Source organism: Hypanus sabinus, chromosome 10 (assembly GCF_030144855.1).
Source record: "Hypanus sabinus isolate sHypSab1 chromosome 10, sHypSab1.hap1, whole genome shotgun sequence".
Lineage (NCBI taxonomy): Eukaryota > Metazoa > Chordata > Chondrichthyes > Myliobatiformes > Dasyatidae > Hypanus > Hypanus sabinus.
In genome coordinates, this window is record NC_082715.1 from 12,478,473 (window position 1) to 12,500,130 (window position 21,658).

Here is a 21,658-nt window from a genome sequence, read left to right on the forward strand (position 1 = left end):
AAAAGGTGGGGGAAGGGGAAGGAGGATAGCTAGAAAGTCATAAGTGAAGCCAGGTAGGTGGGAAAGATAAAGGGTTGGAGAGGAGGGAATGTGACGGGGAAGAGAGTGGACCATCAGAGAAAGGGAAAGAGGGGACCCGGGGGGAGGCGATAGGCAAGTGAGAAGATGTAAGATGCCACACTGAGGAATAGAAGGATTTAGTGTGTGTTTTTGGGTTCAATTCCCACTGCTGTCTGTGAGGAGTTTGTATGTTCTCCCCGTGACCATGTGGGTTTCCTCCGGGTGCTCCGGATTCATTCTAAACAGTTATCTATTGAGACATACAACGTGGGACAGACCTTTCTGACCCAATGAGACACACTGCTCAGAAACTCACCTATTTAGCCCAAACCGAATCACAGGACAATTTACAATGACCAATTAACATATAACCTTTGTCTTTGTACTGCGGGAGGAAATCGGAGAAAACACACGCACTCACAGGAAGACCATACAAATCTCTTGCAGACGATGCAAGAATTGAACTTGAAACTCGATACCCCAAGCTGGAGTAGCACCATGCTATCCTACAGTGGTGCTCATATCGGCCCAGCGTGATAATGATTGTTCCTACACTAAGAATTCTTGCAACTTCTCTGAATGACAATTAAGCACAGACCTGTGAGGAACTACTTCCTAAAAACTGGCTGTGTTCCCACACTAAGAATTCTTGCAACTTCTCTGAATGACAATTAAGCACAGACCTGTGAGGAACTACTTCCTAAAAACTGGCTGATAGCTGGTTAATAGCTCATGTCATCTGGGAAAGTGATTGAAGTCAAAGGTTTGTTATTTTTCAAAAACATCAGCTACACTGATGTGATATGAAACAACTGCTTGCCAGAAGCAATCAAATTTGGTGTCTGGGCAACATTGAGTGAGAGTCTGATTTGAAACAGGAAAATGATATTAACCTCTGAATAATTCCAATTTTAAAATTATCTTATAGCTTTTCTTAGTTATTTTCTTGATGAATGCCATATGGAATAGTTGGAAATAACAAGATAACTTCAAGTGTGGAAGTGGGGATACTGTTATCAACATTCACAACACGCTGGAGGAACTCAGCAGGTTGGGCAGCATCTGTGGAAACGAACAGTCAACGTTTCGGGATGAGACCCTTCCTCAGGACTGAAGAGGGAGGGGGGCAAGGGCCCTGTAAAGAAGGTGGGGGACGGTGGGAAGGAGAAGGCTGGTAGGTGTCAGGTAAAAAACCAGTAAGGGGAAAGATCAAGGTGTGGGAGAGGGGAAACAGGGAGGGGATAGGCAGGAAAGGTGAAGAAGCAATGTAAGGGGAAAGAACTATGGGTAGTAGAAGGAGGCAGAAGCATGAGGGAGGTGATAGGCAGCTGGAGGAGGAAGCAGAGTGAAACTGAGATGGGATTACCGGAAGCTGGAGAATTCAATGTTCATGCCAAGGGGCTGGAGACTACCCAGATGGTATATGAGGTGTTGCTCCTCCAACCTGAGTTTGGCCTCATCATGGCAGTAGAGGAGGCCGTGTATGGACATATTCGAATGGGAATGTGAAGCAGAGTTGAAGTGGGTGGCAACCGGGAGATCCTGTCTGTTGAGGCGTTCGGAGTGGAGGTGCTCGACAAAGCAGTCCCCCAATTTGCATCGGGTCTCACCGATGTGGAGGAGGCCGCACTGAGAGCACCGGATGCAATAGATGACCCCAACAGACTCACAAGTGAAGTGTTGCCTCACCTGGAAGGTCTGTTTGGGGCCCTGAATGGTGGTAAGAGAGGAGGTGTATGGATAGGTGTAGCACTTACACTTGCAGGGGTAAGTGCCAGGTGGGAGATCTGTGAGGAGGGACGTGTGGACCAGGGTGTCATGGAGGGAATGATCCCTGCAGAAAGCGGAGAGGGGTAGAGAGGGAAAGATGTGCTTAGTGGTGGGGTCCAGTTGAAGGTGGCGGAAATTGTGGAGGATAATGTACTGGATCCGGAGGCTGGTGGGGCGGTAGATGAGGACAAGGGGAACTCTGTCCCTGTTGTGGTGACGGGAGGATGGGGTGAGGGCTGAAGTGCAGGAAATGGAGGAGATGCCGGTGAGAGCTCCCGGTGCGGCATCCTCTACATCAGTGAGACCCAACGCAGATTGGGGGACCACTTCGTCGAGCACCTCCGCTCCGCCCGCCACATTAGACAGGGTCTCCTGGTTGCCACCCACTTCAACTCTGCTTCACATTCCTATCTGGATATGTCCATACATGGCCTCCTCTACTGCCATGATGAGGCCAAACTCAGGTTGGAGAAACAACAACTCATATACTGCCTTGGTAGTTTCCAGCCCCTTGGCATGAACATTGAATTCTCCAACTTCCGGTAACTCCCTCACCCTCCCTTTCCCCATCCTAGTTTCACTCTGCTTCCTCCTCCAGCTGCCTATCACCTCCCTTATGGTTCTGTCTCCTTCTACTACCCATAGTGCTTTCCCCTTACATTCCTTCATCACCTTTCCTGCCTATCCCCTCCCTGCTTCCCCTCCCCCACCCCTTGATTTTCCCATTACTGGTTTTTCACCTATCACCTACCAGCCTTCTCCTTCCCACCCTCCCCCACCTTCTTTATAGGGCCTCTGCCCCCTCCCTCTTCAGTCCTGACGAAGGGTCTCAGCCCGAAACATTGACTGTTCAATTCCACGGATGCTGCCCGACCTGCTGAGTTCCTCCAGCGTGTTGTGCGCGTTGCTTTAGCCCCAGCATTTGCAGAGTACTTTCTGGTATCAACATTGGCTGCAAAGTTGTAGGTTGTAAAGTTCTACTCAAAGCATGGCATTTTATTTCATAATTTAAAAGTCTTTTTTAATGTAAAAGGAACAGAAATAAAGAAATTGTAATGAAAATTCCATTATTGACTATGTTGTTGGAGGTTAAGTACAAAGACAATTAGTCAGTGCTGGGAGCCCAAAGGAGTGTCCTGGGTTTGGAAGAGTGTCTGTGTGGATGGTGTGTGGGAGCGAGGGAGTGAGGGAGGAGGGTGTGTGGATGGTGTGTGGGTGTGAGTGAGGGAGGGAAGAGTGTCTGTGTGGATGGTGTGTGGGAGCGAGGGAGTGAGGGAGGGAAGAGGGTCTGTGTGGATGGTGTGTGGGAGGGAGGGAGTGAGGGAGTGAGGGAAGAGTGTGTGGATGGTGTGTGAGAGGGAGGAAAGAGGCTTGTTTTACTGTTGCTGTTTCGTTGCTTATTATGTTCACATCTTTAAGCTGTCCTGCTTGTTAATACAAGCGACACATTTCGCTGCATGCTTCCCCATAATAAATAAATTAATCTGAATATTAATTGCCCTGCAAATTTTAGCCATAACACATCCTGAATTAGACTCATCTTGAACTGTATGGCTGCACGGTGGGATGAGTTCAATGGATCACTGGTGGATGATAAAGAAGATACAACTTCATCAAAATTCAGCACATTAGTTTAGTATGCTCAACTATCCACTCCTGTTTATGTTTACTGTATTGTAAGATGACAGGGTCACAATCCTGTACCGAAGTTATAAGCAGGGGAGAGGAGAATCAAATCTGGAGATCTCTGCAGAAGCAAATGTGTGAAGTATTCAATAGCAACATCCACAAAATGGAATATGAAGAAGGGAGTGCTTAGTGATCTACAAGGAAAAGTAAATCAAGTAACAGATTTAAGCACGGAGCTAGATTACAAAGGTTAATCGAGGCCAAGGGTGAAGTACATACAAATCGATGTTCAGCTCCCTCCGTGAGGCTTTACGCGGCTCAGCATTAAACTGACTCTGCGGCTATCGGCACGCGTCTCAGTAACTGTGGACTCATTTTCAGGGACTCTACAGTTTATGTTCTGTGTGGTATTTATTTACTGTTTTAGTTGTTCACACAACTTGTTTTTTGCACACATTGGACTTTTGACGGTCTTTGCTATATGAGGTTCTTCGTAGATTCTTTTGTGTTTCTTTGTTTAGTGGCTGCCTGTAAGGAGATGAATCTCAAGGTTGTATCTGGTACACACACTTTGACAATAAACGTAATTTGAGTAAGTTGTCCTTTGCCATTAGGCTATGTTGGGTTTCTGTACTCACCCTAGAATGTGCTCACAGAGCAGTCTGCAGTAGTCACTGTGCGAGCTGGTGATCAACAGCAACACTTTCCCAGCGTTTTTCAGTCTCCTCAGCCAATCTTTCACTGATTCTGAGCAACGGAGTAAATATTTTTCTGGATTCTTTTTCACCGATGGAAAATATATTCCAGAATCTTCTGTTTTAATAGAAAAGACAGATTACAGCCATTATTAAATGATTCATTGCAATGATGTTCAAATTACTATCTTAACTGGCACATTGAACTCTCTAAACATATTTGATATCTGGCATGTCAAATATACTTTCTACCCAGAGTCACAAAATTAACTCTGTAAGTTTTCTTATATTACAGTGTGACTGTAATATTTCATTGTTAGTACGCCGTCAGCATCTATAATATTCAGCTGAGGATATCAACAAGCAACCATGCTCATCAGGGTTATGGGTATAAGACATCTACTTTCTCAGAAGTTTGGGAAGATTCAGAAAGACACCTAAAACTTCAACAAACTTCTATAGATGCGCAGTGGAGAGCACATTGACTGGCTCCATCACGGCCTGACGTGCAAACACCAATGCCCTTGAACGGAAAATCAAACAAAAAGTTATGGATACAGCCCAATCCACCACGGGTAAAGCCCTCTGCATCATCGAGCACATCTACAAGCAGCCTCCCACCATCAAGAACCCCCACAATCCAGGCCATGCACACTCTCACTGCGGCCACAACAGGAGCCTCAGGACGTCACCCCGAGGTTCAGCAATAGTTGTTACCCCTCAGCTATCAGGCTTTTGAACCACAGGGGATAACTCCACTCAACCCAACTTGGAACAGATTCAACAACCTATAGATTCACTTTCAAGGAACTGATGTTCTCAATATTTGTTGTTTATTTCTTTATTATTATTATATTGTTTTTTCCTTGTATTGACACTTATTTTTTTAGCACATTGATTGTCTTTGACGTGTGCAGTTTTTCATTGATTCTATCGTATTTCTTTGTTCTACTGTAATTGCTTGCAAAAAAAAGAACTCAGGATAGCATATGGTGACACAGATGTACTTTGATAACACGTTTACCTTTGAACTCTGAACTTTAATGTCAAAGGCTATATCTTCTAGATGAATGTGATTTCATGAAGAGAGACAATAAAGAAGTCAACAAGGTTTCCTTAAGGAATAATCTTGCCTGACAGATCTTTTGGGATACGTTGAGACAAAGGACAAGCAGAGGATGTTAATTTCTTGGATTTTCTTAAGTCTACTGATAAGATGCTACAATTGAGGCTAGTAAAGGCCCATGGTATCACAGGAAAGATATTAGCATGGGTGGAAGATTGGCTGATTGGTAGAAGCAACAAGTGGGAATAAAGGGGGCCTTTCTGGTTGATTGTTGGTGACTAGTAGTGTCCTGCTGGGGTTGGTGTTGGGTCTGCTACTTTAGCTAGAGGGTGGTAATTGCTACAGGCAGCTGCGCAGGCCGGGTCAGTGGGTATATTTAAAGCAAAGGTTGATCGGTTCTTCATTAGTCAGGGTGTCAAAGGTTATGGAGGGAAGGCAGGAGAATGGGTCTGAGAGGGAAAATCAATCAGCCATGATCGAATGGTGGAGCAAAAGCAATGAGCTTGGGCTGAATGGTCTAATTCTGCTCCTATGGTCTTAAGGAAAGGGGCTTGTTACTGATTTGAATTGAATTGAATTGACTTTATTACCTACATCCTTCATATACATGAGGAGTAAAAACCTTAGATGTGCAATATGCAATTTATAGTAATTTATAATAAATAGTATGTACAACAGGACAGAAACAAGATGTTTAAATATGAACAGTCAATATAACATAGAAATACAGTTCTGTCAGCATGAATTAAGCAGTCTGGTGGCCTGGTGGAAGAAGCTGTGTCAGAACCTGTTGGTCCTGGCTTCTATGCTGCAGTACCACTTCCCAGATGGTAGCAGCTGGAATAGTTTGTGGTTGGAGTGACTCGGGTCACTAACGATCCTTTGGGCCCTTTTTACACACCTGTCTTTGTAAATGTCCTGAATAGTAGGAAGTTCACAACTACAGATGCGCTGGGCTGTCAACTCCACTCTCTGAAGAGCCCTATGATTGAGGTAAGTAGAGTTCCCATACAAAGCAGTGATTCAGTTAGTCAGGATGTTCTCAATTGTGCCTCTGTAGAAAGTTCTTAGGACTTGGCGGACCCATAACAAACTTCTTTAACTGTCTGAGGTGAAAGAGGCACTGTTGTTTATTTCCAAGCAACTGTACAGAAAGAAATGATGAATTTTCACAGCTCACCTGAAAATTAAACATTCCTGCTCATGATCATGAAATATGTGCTCCTTTGCATACCATTTCTAGTCAGGTGATGTAGAGTTTAGACCATAAGATATAGGAGCAGAAGTAGGCCATTCGGCCCATCAAGTCTGTTCCACCAATCGTGGGCTGATCCAATTCTTCCAGTCATCCCCACTGCCCTGCCTTCTGCCTATACTCTTTGATGCCCTGGCTAATCAAGAACCTGTCTATCTCTGTCTTAAATGCACCCAATGTCTTGGCCTCCACAGCTGCTCATAGCAACAAATTCCACAGATTTACCACCCTCCAACTAAAGTAATTTCTCTACATCTCTGTTCTAAATGGACGTCCTTCAATCCTGAAGTCATGCCTTCTTGTCCTAGACTCCCCTATTGTGGGAAATAACTTTACTATATCTAATCTGTTCAGGCATTTTAACATTTGGAATGTTTCTATGTGATTCCCCTTCATTCTCCTGAACTCCAGCAAATACAGCCTAACAGCTGCCAGACGTTCCTCACACGGTAACACCTTCATTCCTGAAGTAATTCTTGTGAATATTCTCTGAACTCTTTCCCAATGTCAGTATACCCTTTCTAAAATAAGGAGCCCAAAACTGCACACAATACTCCAAGTGTGGTCTCACGAGTGCCTTATAGAGCTTCAATATCACATCCCTGTCCTCATATTCTATACCTCTAGAAATGAATGCCAACATTACATTTGCCTTCACAACTGACTCAACCTGGAGGTTAATGTTTAGGGTATTTTGCTCAAGGACTCCCAAGTCCCTTTGCATCTCTCCCTTTTGAATTCTCTCCCCATCTAAATGATAGTCTGCCCATTTATTTCTTCCACCAAAGTGCATGACTATGCACTTTCCAACATTGTATTTCATTTTCCATTTATTTGCCCTTTCCCCTAAACTATCTAAGTCTCTCTGCAGGCTCTCTGTTTTCACAACACTATCCACTCCTCCACCTATCTTTGGATTATCAGCAAATTTAGCCACAAATCCGTTAATCCCATAGTCCAAATCATTGACATACATTATAAAAAGCAGTGGCCCCAACACCGATCCCTGTGGAACTCCACTGGTAACCAGCAGCCAGCCAGAATAGGATCCCTTTATTCCTACTCTCTGTTTTCTGCTGATCAGCCAATTTACCACCCATGCTAGTAACTCCCCTGTAATTTCACGGGCTCTTATCTTGCTAAGCAGCCTCATGTGCGGCACCTTGTCAAAGGACTTCTGAAAATCCAAGTATACCACATTCACTGCATCTCCTTTGTCTATCCTACATGTCATTTCCTCAAAAAATTGCAGTAGGTTGGTCAGGCAGGATTTGCCTTTCAGGGAACCATGCTGGTTTTGGCCTATCTTGCCATGTGCTTCCCGGTGTTTAGGAATCTCATCCCTAACAATTGATTCCAACAATTTCCCAATCAATGTTGTCAGGCTAACAGGTCTATAGTTTCCCTTCTGCTGCCTCCCACCCTTTTGAAATAGCAGAGTAACATTTACAATTTTCTAGTCATCCGGTACACTGCCAGAATCTATCGATTCTTGAAAGATCATTGGTAATGCCTCTGCAATCTCTCCAGCTACTTTCTTCAGAACCCGAGGGTGCATTCCATCAGGTCCAGGTGATTTATCCACCCTCAGACCATTAAGCTTCCTGGGCATCTCCTCAGTCGCAATTTTCACTGCACTTACTTCTCTTCCCTGACACTCTTAAATGTCTGGTATCCTGCAGATTTCTTCCACTGTGAAGACTGAAGCAAAATACGCATTCAGTTCCTCTGCCATCTCTGCATCTCTCATTACAATATCTCTAGCGTCATTTTGTATTGGTCCTATATCTACCCTCAACTCTCTTTTTATATATTCAAAAAAGCTTTTGGTATCTTCTTTGATATTAGTCGCCAGCTTCCTTTCATAATTCATCTTTTTCTTCCTAAAGACTTTTTTAGTTTCCTTCCGCAAGTTTTTAAAAGCTCCCCAATCCTCTGTCTTCTACTAGCTTTGACTTCCTTGTATGCCCTCTCTTTTGCTTTTACTTTGGCTCTGATTTCACTTGTCAGCCACGATAGTGTCCTTCTTCCATTTGAAAATTTCTTCTTGTTTGGAAAGTATCTGTCTTGCACTTCCCTCATTTTTCGCAGACACTCCAGCCATTGCTGCTCTGCTGTCCTTCCTGCAAGTGTCCCTTTCCAGTCAACCTTGGCCAGTTCCCCTCTCATGCCGTTGTAATTTCCTTTATTCCACTGAAATACCGACACATTGGAATTTAGTTTCTTCTTCTCAAATTTCAAAGTGAACTCAATCATATTGTGATCACTGTTCCCTAAGGGTTTCTTAACCTTAAGCTCTCTTATCACCTCTGGATCACTGGACAACACCCAATCCAGCACAGCTGATCCCTTAGTGAGCTCAACAACAAGCTGTTCTAAAAAGCCATCCCTTAGACATTCTACAAATTCGCTCTCGAGGTCCAGTACTGGCCTGGTTTTCCCATTCCAGTTTTATGTTAAAATCCCCAATGATTATCATGACATTGCCCTTCTGACACACCTTTTCTATCTCCTGCTGTAATTTGAAATCCACATCCTGGCTGCTGTTTGGAGGCCTGTATACAACTGTCATTAGGAATTTCTTAACTCAACCCATAGAGGCTCTATACATTCCAATCCTATGTCATCCCTTTCTAATGATTTAATATTATTTCTTATACACAGGGCAACACCACCCCCTCTGCCTACTAACCTGTCAAGAGTTTGCACTGGCTTGGCTGGAGAACTTGTGCTCCTGTCTCTGTGATTATGGACAGCCAAAATGCTCCACGTACCTTTTAGAGTCATAGAAAAATACAGCACAGAAACAGGCCCTTTGGCCCATCTAGTCAGTGCCAAACTAGGGCCTTAAGATCAATCTACTCCTGATCCACACAGCCCTCTTTCTTTCTTTCATCTATGTGCCTCAGAATCTCTTAAATGTCACTAAATGTCTCTACCACTACCCCTGCATTGAAAAGTTAATACTTAATATTTTCATTACTTTGATCAAATTTAGGAAAATATACCATAAAGGCCGAGACTCTTCATCGGGTCTCATATAAAGACAACATTCAAAATAGTTTCTACAGCCTGCACAACAAAAACAAAAACTATGTAATTCATACATCAACAAACCTTGTATGCAATTAGACAGAAATAACTATATGGAAACAGCAAACACGTGGAAATCTGTAGATGCTGGAAATTCAAACAACAACACACACAAAATGCTGGTGGAACACAGCAGGCCAGGCAGCATCTACAGGGAGAAATGTCAACAGCGCTTCTCCCTATAGATGCTGCCTGGCTTGCTGTGTTCCACCAGCATTTTGTGTGTGTTGTTATATGGAAACAGACTGGTTAGTGCAACCAGGAAATGTTGGTGAATATCTATTATTTATTTATTGAGATACAACGCAGAACAGGCCCTTCCAGCTATTCGAGCTGCGACATTCAGCAGTCCCCCGATTTTAATCCTAGCCTAATCATGGGACAATTTACAATGACCGATTAACATACCGATAAATACGGGTTTGGATTGTGGGAGGAAGCCGAAGCACCTGGAGGAAATGGGAAGAACTTACAAATTGTTTGTGGGCAGCGGTGGGAATTGAACCTCAATCGCCGATACTGTGAATTGTGCTAACCACTATGCTACCATGCTGCTCCAACTGTATATGGGGGCTGGACTCGTACGCATTCCTAGGCAGGACAACCCACCACAAACCAATAGAGACAGGAGATTCCTGATCTATGTTTTGGCTGTGAATACAGTTTTAAATTCTGTAGATAATTGACTACATTTGGTTGTGATTTAGGCTCACAATCTGTCACAGGCTGTGGCTTTTTCATTTTTCTAAAATGTTGAAGTGACTCATCTGGCTTGTATTCAAACTGTTTTCCAAAGCAGTCACTTAATATGGTTCTGATAATGAGGGAGGTTTAACAAACATTTTTAAAACAGATAGTCAGCACAAATAAAGCTTTATATTATATCTATTTTTCTTCAGCACTTTTCCTCAATGTTAAAATCTTTTTCCTCCATGTTATTTTCTTCTTCTTCTCCTGAAAGGAGATGAAGCATTTCCTCAATTAAGTGGCTAAATGGTTAACCCATGAAGTGCTCTGTTCTCATTACCACCATCAGGGAGGAGATACAGGAGACTGAAGAGCCACACTCAATACTTTAGAAACGGCTTCTTCCCCTCCACCATCAGATTCCTAAATGGACAATAAATCCACCCGTGAACACTGAGGTCGAGGTTGAACACGGATGTTGTGTCCTATCTGTCTACATGATACACAAGCCAGGACAATACAATATGGAGTCCAAGCTGTTGCCCATGCAGCTGATGAATCCAAAAGAGCATCAGAGACTGACACAGTTTAGCACCAGTGTTATTGCAGGAGATGAAATGAACATAGATCTGCCTTAGATACTCCAGCTCTGGAGTTTTCCTCGGCGTTCACTCCTGAAACCTTCCTCATGAGTGGGAGTAGCTGTGAGGCAGTGGATGTTTAAGATCAGAGTCTCCCTTCTCTTCGATGAGCTGCCAACCACGGCTGACGAGCCCCAACTGCCTGAAGCAACTGGTTTTAAGGCACCAATAACCTGCCTTTGCCCGGTCTCCTGTCAGTAGAAACAGTTTTGCCAGGCTTTGTAGCTAAACCACATGTGAAGTCCAGCAGCTAGACTTGGTTGTCAGAGGTTAAGACGCACACCATTGGGATTATTTAATAGATAACGGGAGCTTATCGCCACTCACCGCTACCGTGACACTGTAATTTCCTTTGGGACCAATAAAATATCTGTCTATCTATCTATCCATCTATCTATCTATATATCAGTCTCCCCGGCGATGATATTAAACCATGAACATTACTTCACTAGCTTTGCTCTCTTTTTGCACTAAATTTTAAAAATATATTTCTTATTGTAATTTTTAGTTTTTTATGTATTGCACTGTACTGCTGTTGCAGAACAACAAATCTCATGACATATGTCAGTGATAATAAACCTGATCCTGATTCTGAACCTTTCCGATACTGTTCCGAAGCAAAGGGGCATGGAAGAACAGAGCATGTCCTTTAGAAATCACATCCAATTCTTCCTACCATTCTTAAAGGTGTTTTTTGATGCTGTGAGTTGGCCCTCTCTCAAGAGGTTATTTAACAACGTTCACTTGGACATACAAATATTTTCCAGCAGGAAGCACTGGTTAGCAATCACAGATGTGAGTTGTTGGCAGTTATTGTTACCCTGAGAGTCAATGGAATTTCAGCCAATTCCTGCCAGCACTGAACACCTATTGAAAGATCAACCAACCAAACACTGACAATGCACCAGACCAGGTTTATACTATCTCACCAGAGTACCTCTGGAGCTGAATATTATACACTGATTTGTTGCCAGGAAACAGAGTAGTACAGCGTGAAACCAGGCCACTCGGCCCAACAAATCCATGCTGTCTTGGGGCCAGAGAGGGGAGTTTGGAGTCAGGTTGGGGTTTAGGGACAAGAATGTGGGGGAGTTAGAGCTCAGGCCAGTGCCTAGGCCTCCAAACCACAACTGCGTTCGAAGGCTGGTCACAGGGACATGTGACAAAGAATATTTGTTGCATGATGGGCTAGTCATAGAATCATAGAAAGGTACAGCACGCAAACAGGTACTTTGGTTTATCTAGTCCATGCTGACCCATTTAAACTGCCTACTCCAATCGACCTGCACTGGGACCATAGTCCTCCATACCCCTCCCATCCATGTATCTATCCAAACTTCTCTTAAACATTGAAATTGAGCTTGCATGCACCCCTTCTGCTGACAGCTCATTCCACACTCTCACAACCCTCTGAGAGACGAACTTTCCCTTCATGTTCTCCTTAAATCCTTTCACTTTTCACCCTTCACCCATGACACCTGGTTGTAGTCTCACCCAACCTCAGTGGAAAAAGCCTGCTTGCATTTCCCCTTTCTATGTTCCTCATTACTTTCTACACCCCTATCAAATATCCTTTCAATTTTCCATGTTCCAATGAATAAAATCCTAATCTATTCAATCTTTCCTCATAACTCAGGTCCTCCATAAATGACAACATCCTTGTAAATTTTCCCTGTATTTTTTCAACTTTATTTACATTTTTCCTGTAAGTAGCTGACCAAAACTGCACACAATACTCTAAATCAGGTCTCACCAATGTCTTATACAAATTCAAGATAGCGTCCCATTTCTTGTACTCAATACATTAATTTTATGAAGATCAGTGTGTCAAAAGGTTTCTTTATGACCCTGTCCATCTGTGATAAATTTACTTTCAATGAATTATGGACCTGTATTCTCAGATCCCCCTGTTGTGCCACTCTCCTCAATGCCTTGCTGTGTAAGTTCACTGTGTAGGACCTACCATGGTGGGTCTACATTAAACTCCATCTGCCATTTTCAGCGCCATTTTAACAGTTGTTTCAAATCTCGCTGCAAGCCATGATGGTTTTCCTCACTGTCCACTACATCACCGATCCTCATGACATCCGCAAGTTTGCTGATCCAGATTGCTGACCACAGATGACAAACAACAATGGACCCAGCAGCGATTCCTGTGCCACTCCTCTAGAAGGATAGTGAGGACAAGGACAAGTACCCCCCCTCCCCCACCAAACCCACAAGGCAGCAAGTTGTCAGCGAGTTTCAGAGATCATAGTTCTGTACAGGCAGAATGCATGGTTGACGGTGACCCCCTAAGTATGCAAGAGTTCGAGCCTCACATTCAGCAAGTCTAGAGCTCGAGGCCTGGAATTTGGGAGTTTGAGGTCCTCATTCATCACTATCAGCGAGTCCTGAGGTTGATACCTAAGACCGAAGCCCAAAGGGTTGATCTGGAAGTCGAGGCCCAACAGCCACAATCATGAGTTTGTGACTCCACTGGGGAAGTCAAAGACTCCTTGACTGCAAATCTGCGAACCCACGAGTCCATTGGAGGTTGGGGGCCAGAGACAGTCTGTCCTGTGTTTGATGGACTGTCTGTACTCTCCACAACAATGTGACTTATTTTGCTGTTGTTGCTTTGTTGTTTGTTGTGCTCTGTGTTGTTCTGCCGAGCACAGTGGGCATGTTATGTTGGTGTCAGTATGTGTACTGACATTAATGGGGTGTCCCCAGCACATCATTAGCTTGTATTAGTTGTTAATGCAATTGACGCATTTCACAGTATGTTTCGATGTATGTGTGATAAATAAATGAATCTGAATCTGAACAGTGGGCATCATTTGGTACCAATGCCATCACACAGCATTTGATTCATTATCCCCTTTGCCTAAGGGATTCAAGTGTTCATCTTGACACTCCTTAAATGCTGTGAGCAACTCCGCGTCAACCTCCCTCTCTAGATCTAAAAGTATGTTTTTCCTCATTGGTGCAGGTTTACCTAGAGCTCAACTTTGTGCAGATTCCAGATAGTCCCAATGATAACCTTAAATTTGAAATAATACATAACAAGATTCAACCTTTGACAGAACATTTTGAACAACTAAAAAGTCAATGCATTTATTTTGAGGCAATAGATTTCCTCTAAAATGGCAGCACACTTGGTTGCAGCGGCATCTTGGGGGTCAACCTAAGGTGTTACTGTCCTTTTTTAATGTATTTTCTACGCTTGCAAGACCCTCCTGGACGTTAAAAATTTAAAAGTACTGCAGATCTACCCCATCAGCAGGCTGGTTGTTGGTGGAGAAACTGAAGGAGCTGGACTTGGTGCAGATTGTGCTGCAGCCTGCACCAGACAGGCGATGGAGGAAGGTGCGCGAAGGTGGTGTGCAGTCTAACAGTGGGAGATCGGGTTAGTCGCTTTTCTCGTGATCACATGACCCCGTTGGACATTGTTAATGTGGAATGCTGGAAGTTTGATTCACTGATTCATTAGCAAACGGCGGGCAGAGCTGTGTTGCCTCATTCATAGAGAGGACTGGCTCTCAAGCTGCAGTGTCACCTATTTACAGCCACCCAGGACAGGCATTGGAGTCAGTGTGCTCCACCAGAGCCGGTGTGAAACACTGTTGACACTGGAACCAGTGCTGCCCCCAAGTGCTCACTGCAGGTCCTGCAACATTCATAGACTTATGAAGGAATTCTAGTGAATACTGGCCCAGAACCATCAAATGCTCATAATATGCTAAGCCATTCAATCCTGGAATCATTTTTGTGAACCTCCTTTGAACTCCCTCTAATGTCAGCACATCCTTTCTTAGATACGGGGCCCAAAACTGTTCACAATACTCCAAGTGAGGCCTCACCAGTCCTTAATAAAGTCTCAACATTATATCCCTACTTCTATATTCTAGCCCTCTTGAAAAGAATGCTAACATCGCATTTGCCTTATTCATGGGTATTCATGTACGGCAGAATGACTGTCAAATTTGAACTATGAACTATGAACATTACACTCCAAAACTGTTGTTACCTTTTTGATGTTTACATATGGGAAGTTTAATATGGAAACCCTGAAGTCATTGTCTGCATTTTAGCAAAAGTTCAGGAACATATGAATGGATTTCACTGTAAAATTTCCTACAATAATACAATTTAAGGTATATGGTCTAATCTGGTTTTTCATAGTGCACACATTGTAACTATTGCTCACAAAACATGATGGTTCTAATCAACACATTTTATATATGTCAACTATTATTAATTCAAATACTGTAATTGTTTTAAAATATGACATTTTAAAATAACTATTTCACATTTGAGTAGTTTGTGATATTTCAACTTCTAACTTAAGTTGATATTTGTTTAATAATTTGTAAAATTTTCACTAAAACTATGCTTTTATCTTCCAGCTTTCAGTCAAGTTGATGAATTAGATAAATGTGATTGGCAGTTCAACACGTTGAGGATACCCTCCCTGGTAGATGCAAGTGATCCAACTGAACTGACACGATGGCAAAAGAAGTCAAAATGGGGATGTTGTCATGCAGCATTCGTAAAACCTAAAGTGGAGGTCAGTACTTTAAAACCGACCGCATGATTAATAGCATTTAAAAATTCCTCTTCTTCTTTTTGGTGATGGGTTTAAATTGTAGCTTTTCATGTTACCAACACAAGCTAGTGGAAATAGTTTTTCCAAATTCACATGATCAAATCTCCCCAAAATTTTGAATTCCCATTAGATCTCCTCTATGAATTTTTCACTAATTAAAACTGCTCTAGTTTCCCGTATATTCTCACAACTAAAACTTTCCTTTGTAAATATCCAAATTGCTTATTTAAATGCACCTCACCTCCTTCATTTTAAAGGAAACACCACAAGACACCAGCCATCTGCAGGATGTAGTATCAAAACTATATTATCTTCAGGTACTTCAACTCTGAACTGATTTCACCACCTACAGACTCACTTTCAACAACTCTTTCAATGACTCTTCATCTCATGCCTTTGATATTTATTATTATTATTATTATCTTTTTTCTTTATGTAGTTACACAGTTTGTTTTCTGTTGCACATTGGTTAGGGTCAGTCATTCTTGGATTCTTTGTGATTCTAGTAATGACTGTGGTTGCCCACAAGAAAATTAATCCTCAGGGTTGTATATGGTGCCATATATGTACTTTGATAACTAAATTACTTTGAACTTCGAACTTAAATAAAGCTTTCACTTAGTTCTGTTTAGGGGAAATTGTGAATAATCATGCCCATACCTCATTATTGTGCATCAATCATTCTCAAGTAAGCCCATATCATCAGGTCTATAGTGTTGCAATGTGTACAAATGGCTGATTAGACCAATCTGGGTTTCAAAGTTCCTTCCATACTGGTAGCATCACTAGTTCCTGATTTGAAAGATTCTCCTTTCCTCTTTGCTTGCTCTGTTCCGGCTTCCTCACACTGAATGAGCAAACAGTATAGTCCCTGCTCTCTCCCCCAGTCGTATGTATCAGTCAACATTCCCTCTAATTCTTTTGTACAGCTGCACGGAGCAACCCTTGCACTGTGCAGGAAATTGTTACATGGCCTGAAAACTTAAATGATTTTTTTTGTGTGGACGGCATTGGGATTCAGTGGGCTGGCAGTTTATTAGCAATAATCTACTGACTTCATTTCTGTGTTTATTGTTGCAATTTGTAACAGTGTTGTAACTTAAAACACTGACAGTGTAAATATGTTGAAGCTATAAAAGATTTCAAAGTAAAGGTTGTGGTACATGTATTATTTATAAAATCTGTGGATTATATTCATTAACACATAAGTAACTACAGGGTATTTTACAATTGCATTAACTTGAGATCTCAAAATTATATTAGCATATTTTCTAAATATATTAACATTATATTGAAGAAATATTGTTGCAGCTGTGCAGCAACGAAGGCTATGTGCATAGCAGCATTCAGCTACCATGCAGCCACACACCCGCACAGTGGTATCAATGTTGAATTTTTCGTAGAGTCTGTAGAGTATCTTTTCTATCCGTCAGTCAGCTTGCCACGGTATTCTATCATCAGACATCCGCCCCACCTGATCAGTGATCTTCCAGCAATGATGGGAGGTTTGTATGTGACAGATTTGGTGTGTCTTGAATCTTTTCTTTTAATTAGTGGAATGTTCACAGTGGAGATCTAATGAGGATTCAACATTTTGGGGAGATTTGATCATTTGGAAAAACTATTTCCACCAGCCTGTGTCGGTAACATAAAAAAAAAGTTTAATTTAAAACCGTCACCAAAAGTAAGATTACAACTCAGGTAATTTTGTGGTCAGTTACGAAGGTTAATCTCCAGTTTGGTTTCTGAATAGATGTTAAGTACTCTGCACAGACAAGTCATGTGGAAGTGCTTAAGTAGTCTGACATGTCTGCTGGTCATACCTTATCGGTGTCACAGCCAAAAATCAATTTCAGCAAGTGAAGTGTAACAACTGTGTACAGTAATGCAGCAGTAGCATTCACTGGTAGCGCATTGTGGAAGCATGCCATACCTGCTTGCAGCATGACCGAGACAGCATCCAGGCTTGGCCTTGCAACACAATGTGTCAGTGTCGGCAGTGGAAAGGGACAGCAGATTTAGGATCATTATCAAAGATCAACTTTATTTCCTATCTAGATTTACATGTATTAGGAATTTGCTGTGGTGTGTCGGTGCAACATGCACCAAGAGTATTCAACAATTATACAGAATAAAGAATTATATAAAGTAAATTTAAAAGTACGGATATGGAATTAAATGTGCAAAAATGCATAAATAAAATGCAGGGAACATTATAGGTTTAAAGTGTTTACAGTGCAGTGACTGAGGCAACAGATAAAGGAGGGTGGAGGTTGGCTAACTAGAATGGTTGATCAGATTAACTGCCAGTGTGGGAAAAAACTTTTAATATAGTTTTAAGCTTTTGTTTTAACACCACTACAGTGCTTTCAATATCAAAGCAAAATGAGGGAAGACTCAAAACTACGGAACTGTGGTTTTTGAGAAGAATGATGAAAATATCATGGAAGGACAGAGTAACAAGTGAGGAAGTGTTGTGAAAAGCCAGAATAAGAAGAGAGCTGAAATCATCAATCAGGAAATAGCAGCTAGAATGGCTGAGACATATACTGAGGATAGAGAAGCTTGAACATCTTTCAGTGATGGGAAAAGCTGATGAAAGTAGCAGTCAACGGCAAGGGATGGACAGTCATGAGTTTTGAACAGTTTATTAGGACTTCTCAGATTAAAGTCAGATGGAAGGCTATGATCATCCGTCATACAACACTGCACACGATGATGAGGATGAGTGCTTTCTAGAGAGGAGCTTTACAGGGTGGGTAGTGTCTGCAATGTAAATCATTCGGAATGCCTAGCCAATACATTAGATAGGTCTTTGGTGACATATCAAATCTCCTCAAACTCCTAATAAAGTATAATGCCTGGCATGCCTTCATGATTGCAGCAATAGATTGGGCCCAGTATATATCCTCTGAGTTGTTGATGCCTAGGTTCAATTCTACAGTGCCATCATAGTCCTCATGTCATCCTCGCATCAGCCATTACTGGTTTGGTGCAGTATCTTCTTACAGTATATGAAAATTCAGTTCCAACGAAGGGTCTTCAAGCGGAAATGTTAAGTTTGCTTTTCCTTTCACTGATCTTCCCAACCTGCTGTGTGTTAGCGGCACTTTCCATTTATTAGATATACATAATTATGAAGGGTATAGATAGAGTTGATGCAAGGAGGCTTTTTCCACTGAGGTTGGGTAGAACTACAACCAGAGGTCATGGGTTAAGAGTAAAAGGTGAAAGGTTTAAGGGGAACATGAGGGGAAACTTCACTCAGACGTTGGTGAGAGTGTGGAACGAGCTGCCAGCAGAAGGTGGACATGAGTTCGATTTCAATGTTTAAGAGAAGTTTGGATAATGGATGGTTTGCGTATGGAGGGCTATGGTCCTGCTGCAGGTCAATGGGATTGGGCAGTTTAAACGGTTTAGGCATGTACAAGATGGGCCAAAGGGCCTTTCAGTGCCGTACTTCTTTTATGACTCTATACTTCAGCATTTGGAATAAAATTCATCACTTGTATGGCGGAGAATTAAAAAAGAACCCTTCTTAAGAGGAATTAGATAATCGCACTAAATGCAGGCTTTGTTGGGGATACACATATCTATAGGAAGGAGAAAAAGAAAGCTCTCTCAGGCCTTTCAAGACAATTAACAATGAAAACTTTCTTGGTTACCACAATAATGTTGTCTGTGGGATTTTCCCTGTTCTCCAAAATGCAAAGATTGGCCAGGTGCTGCAAACAGCTGCAGTTGTAAATTGTTTAAATTAAATTCCAAACACGAGCGATTCTGCAGATGCTGGAAATCCTGAGCAACACACACAAAATGCTGGAGAAACTCAGCAGGTCAGGCAGCATCTATGGAGGAGGGGAATAAACAGTCAATGTTTTGGGTCAAGACCCTTCATCAGGACTGGAAAGGAAGGGGGCCAGAAGTCAGAATAAAAGAGCTGGTAAAAGGGGGAAGGGTACAAGCTGGCTGGTGATGACTGACTCCAGTGGGTAGGGGAGAGGGATGAAGTGAGAAGCTCGGAGGGGATATATGCAAAAAGTAAAGGGCTGTAGAAGACGTAGTCTGAAAAGAGAGCACAGTGGACCTTCAATGAAAGGGAAGGAGAAGAACCAGAGGAAGCTGAGAGGAGAAGAGCGAAAGGGTAACCAGAATAGGGAATAGAAAAAAGAGGAATGATGGTGGGAGAAATTTCCAAAGAAAGAAAAATTGATGTTTGTGTCATCAGTTTAGAGGCTATCAAGACAGAAAATGAGGTGTTGTTCCTGCAACCTAAGAGTGGCCTTATCATGGAAGTAGAGGAGGACATGGATAAGAATATGAAGACAGACCTGATGAAGGGTCTTGAACCAAAACATCAACTGTTTATTCCCCTCCTCCATAGATGCTGCCCAGCGTGCTGTGTTCTTCTAGCATTTTGTGTGTAAATTAAATTCCTAATGCCCCTCCAATTGGACCAAGCTTACATGACAAATACTGCAATTTTTTGTGTTGTTAGTGCACTGCACAAGCTTCCTACAGTAACTAGTCAAACACTAAAGGTTTGACAGAGTTCTCCCTTCCTTTCCAGTCCGTGAAAGCACCGACAGTTCGTTTATTTCCATAGATGCTGCCTAACGGCTGAGTTCCTCCAGCATTTTGTGTGTTTGCTATGTACAATAGCTCCCCTCAGTGGCATGAATGTAAACTTCAAGTGCACGTGCACAGAATGTGTGGACTGTGATCACTGAAAGAGAAAGTTTGAACTGGACAACTCACACTCCATTCAGCCAATCCCCCACACAATCATTAAAGTGCTATTCATCAGCTACATATTTACTGCCACTCCAGGGAACTGTTAATTTTATTTTGTGTTTCTCTAAGTGATTCAACAAGCAGTATGCACATTAAAGCTCTAGTTTACAGGCTATCATGAGGAAATCAATATCACAGATTTGTAGCATGTTGCTCGGGGTGGGGGGAATTGGGGAGAGGAGATGGGAAGTGCAAGCCCATGATACAACTAAAATTACCACTTCTATTTATTTTTATTTACACATACAGCATAGTAACAGGCTCTTCCAGCCCAACAAGCCCTCACTACCCAATTAAATCCATGTGATCAATTAACCTGCTACCCCCTATCTCTTTGGAATGTGGGAGGAAACTAGAGCACCCAGAGGAAGCCTTTGTGGTCACAGGGAGAGTGTACAAACTTCTTAGAGACAGCTGAGAACCGAACCTGAGTCAGAATCAGAATCAGGTTTATTATCACCAGCATGTGGTGAAATTTCTTAACTTAGCAGCAGCAGTTCAATGCAATATATCATCTAGTATGGAAAACAAAATAATAATGAATAAAATAAAATAATAATAATAATAATAATAAATAAATAAATAAATTGCATATATAGAATAGATTTAAAAGGTGCAAAAACAGAAACACTGTACTGTGTATTAAAAACATGTGAGGTAGTGTTCAAAGATTCAATGTGCATTTAGGAATCGGATGGCAGAGGAGAAGAAGCTGTTCCTGAATCACTGAGTGTGTGCCTTCAGGCTTCTCTATCTCCTACTTGATGGTAACAGTGAGAAAAGGGTTTGCCCTGGGTGCTGGAGGTCTTTAATAATGGACGCTGACTTTCTGAGACACTGCTCCCTAAAGATGTCCTGTGTACTTTGTAGGCTAGTACCCAAGATGGAGCTGACTAGATTTACAACCTTCTGCAGCTCCTTTTGGTCCTGTGCAGTAGCCCCTCCATACCAGACAGTGATGCAACCTGTCAGAATGCTCTCCACGGTACAATTATAGAAGTTTTTGAGTGTATTTGTTGACATGCCAAATCTCTTCAAACTCTTACTAAAGTATAGCCACTGCTTTGCCTTCTTTATAACTACATCAATATGTTGGGACCAGGTTAGATCCTCAGAGATCTTGACACCCAGGAACTTGAAGCTGCTCACTCTCTCCATTTCTGATCCCTCTATGAGGATTGGTATGTGTTCCTTCGTCTTACCCTTCCTGAAGTCCACAATCAGCTTTTTGTCTTACTGACATTGAGTGCCAGGTTGTTGCTGCGGCACCACTCCTCTAGTTGGCATATCTCACTCCTGTACACCCTCTCATCGCCACCTGAGATTCTACTAACAATGGTTGTATTGTCAGCAAATTTGTAGGTGGTATTTGAGCTA

General features: G+C 42.2%; 1 protein-coding gene across 1 annotated transcript in view; it reads right to left on the reverse strand.

Annotated features, from left to right (window-relative positions):
- nt5dc1 (5'-nucleotidase domain containing 1) overlaps positions 1-21,658 on the reverse strand; it is a 619,201-nt gene that overhangs the window by 161,718 nt on the left and 435,825 nt on the right. The window contains exon 7 of the mRNA XM_059981450.1: positions 4,098-4,272. Within this exon, the coding sequence (XP_059837433.1) occupies positions 4,098-4,272 (175 nt within the window). The remainder of the gene's footprint in view (positions 1-4,097; positions 4,273-21,658) is intronic.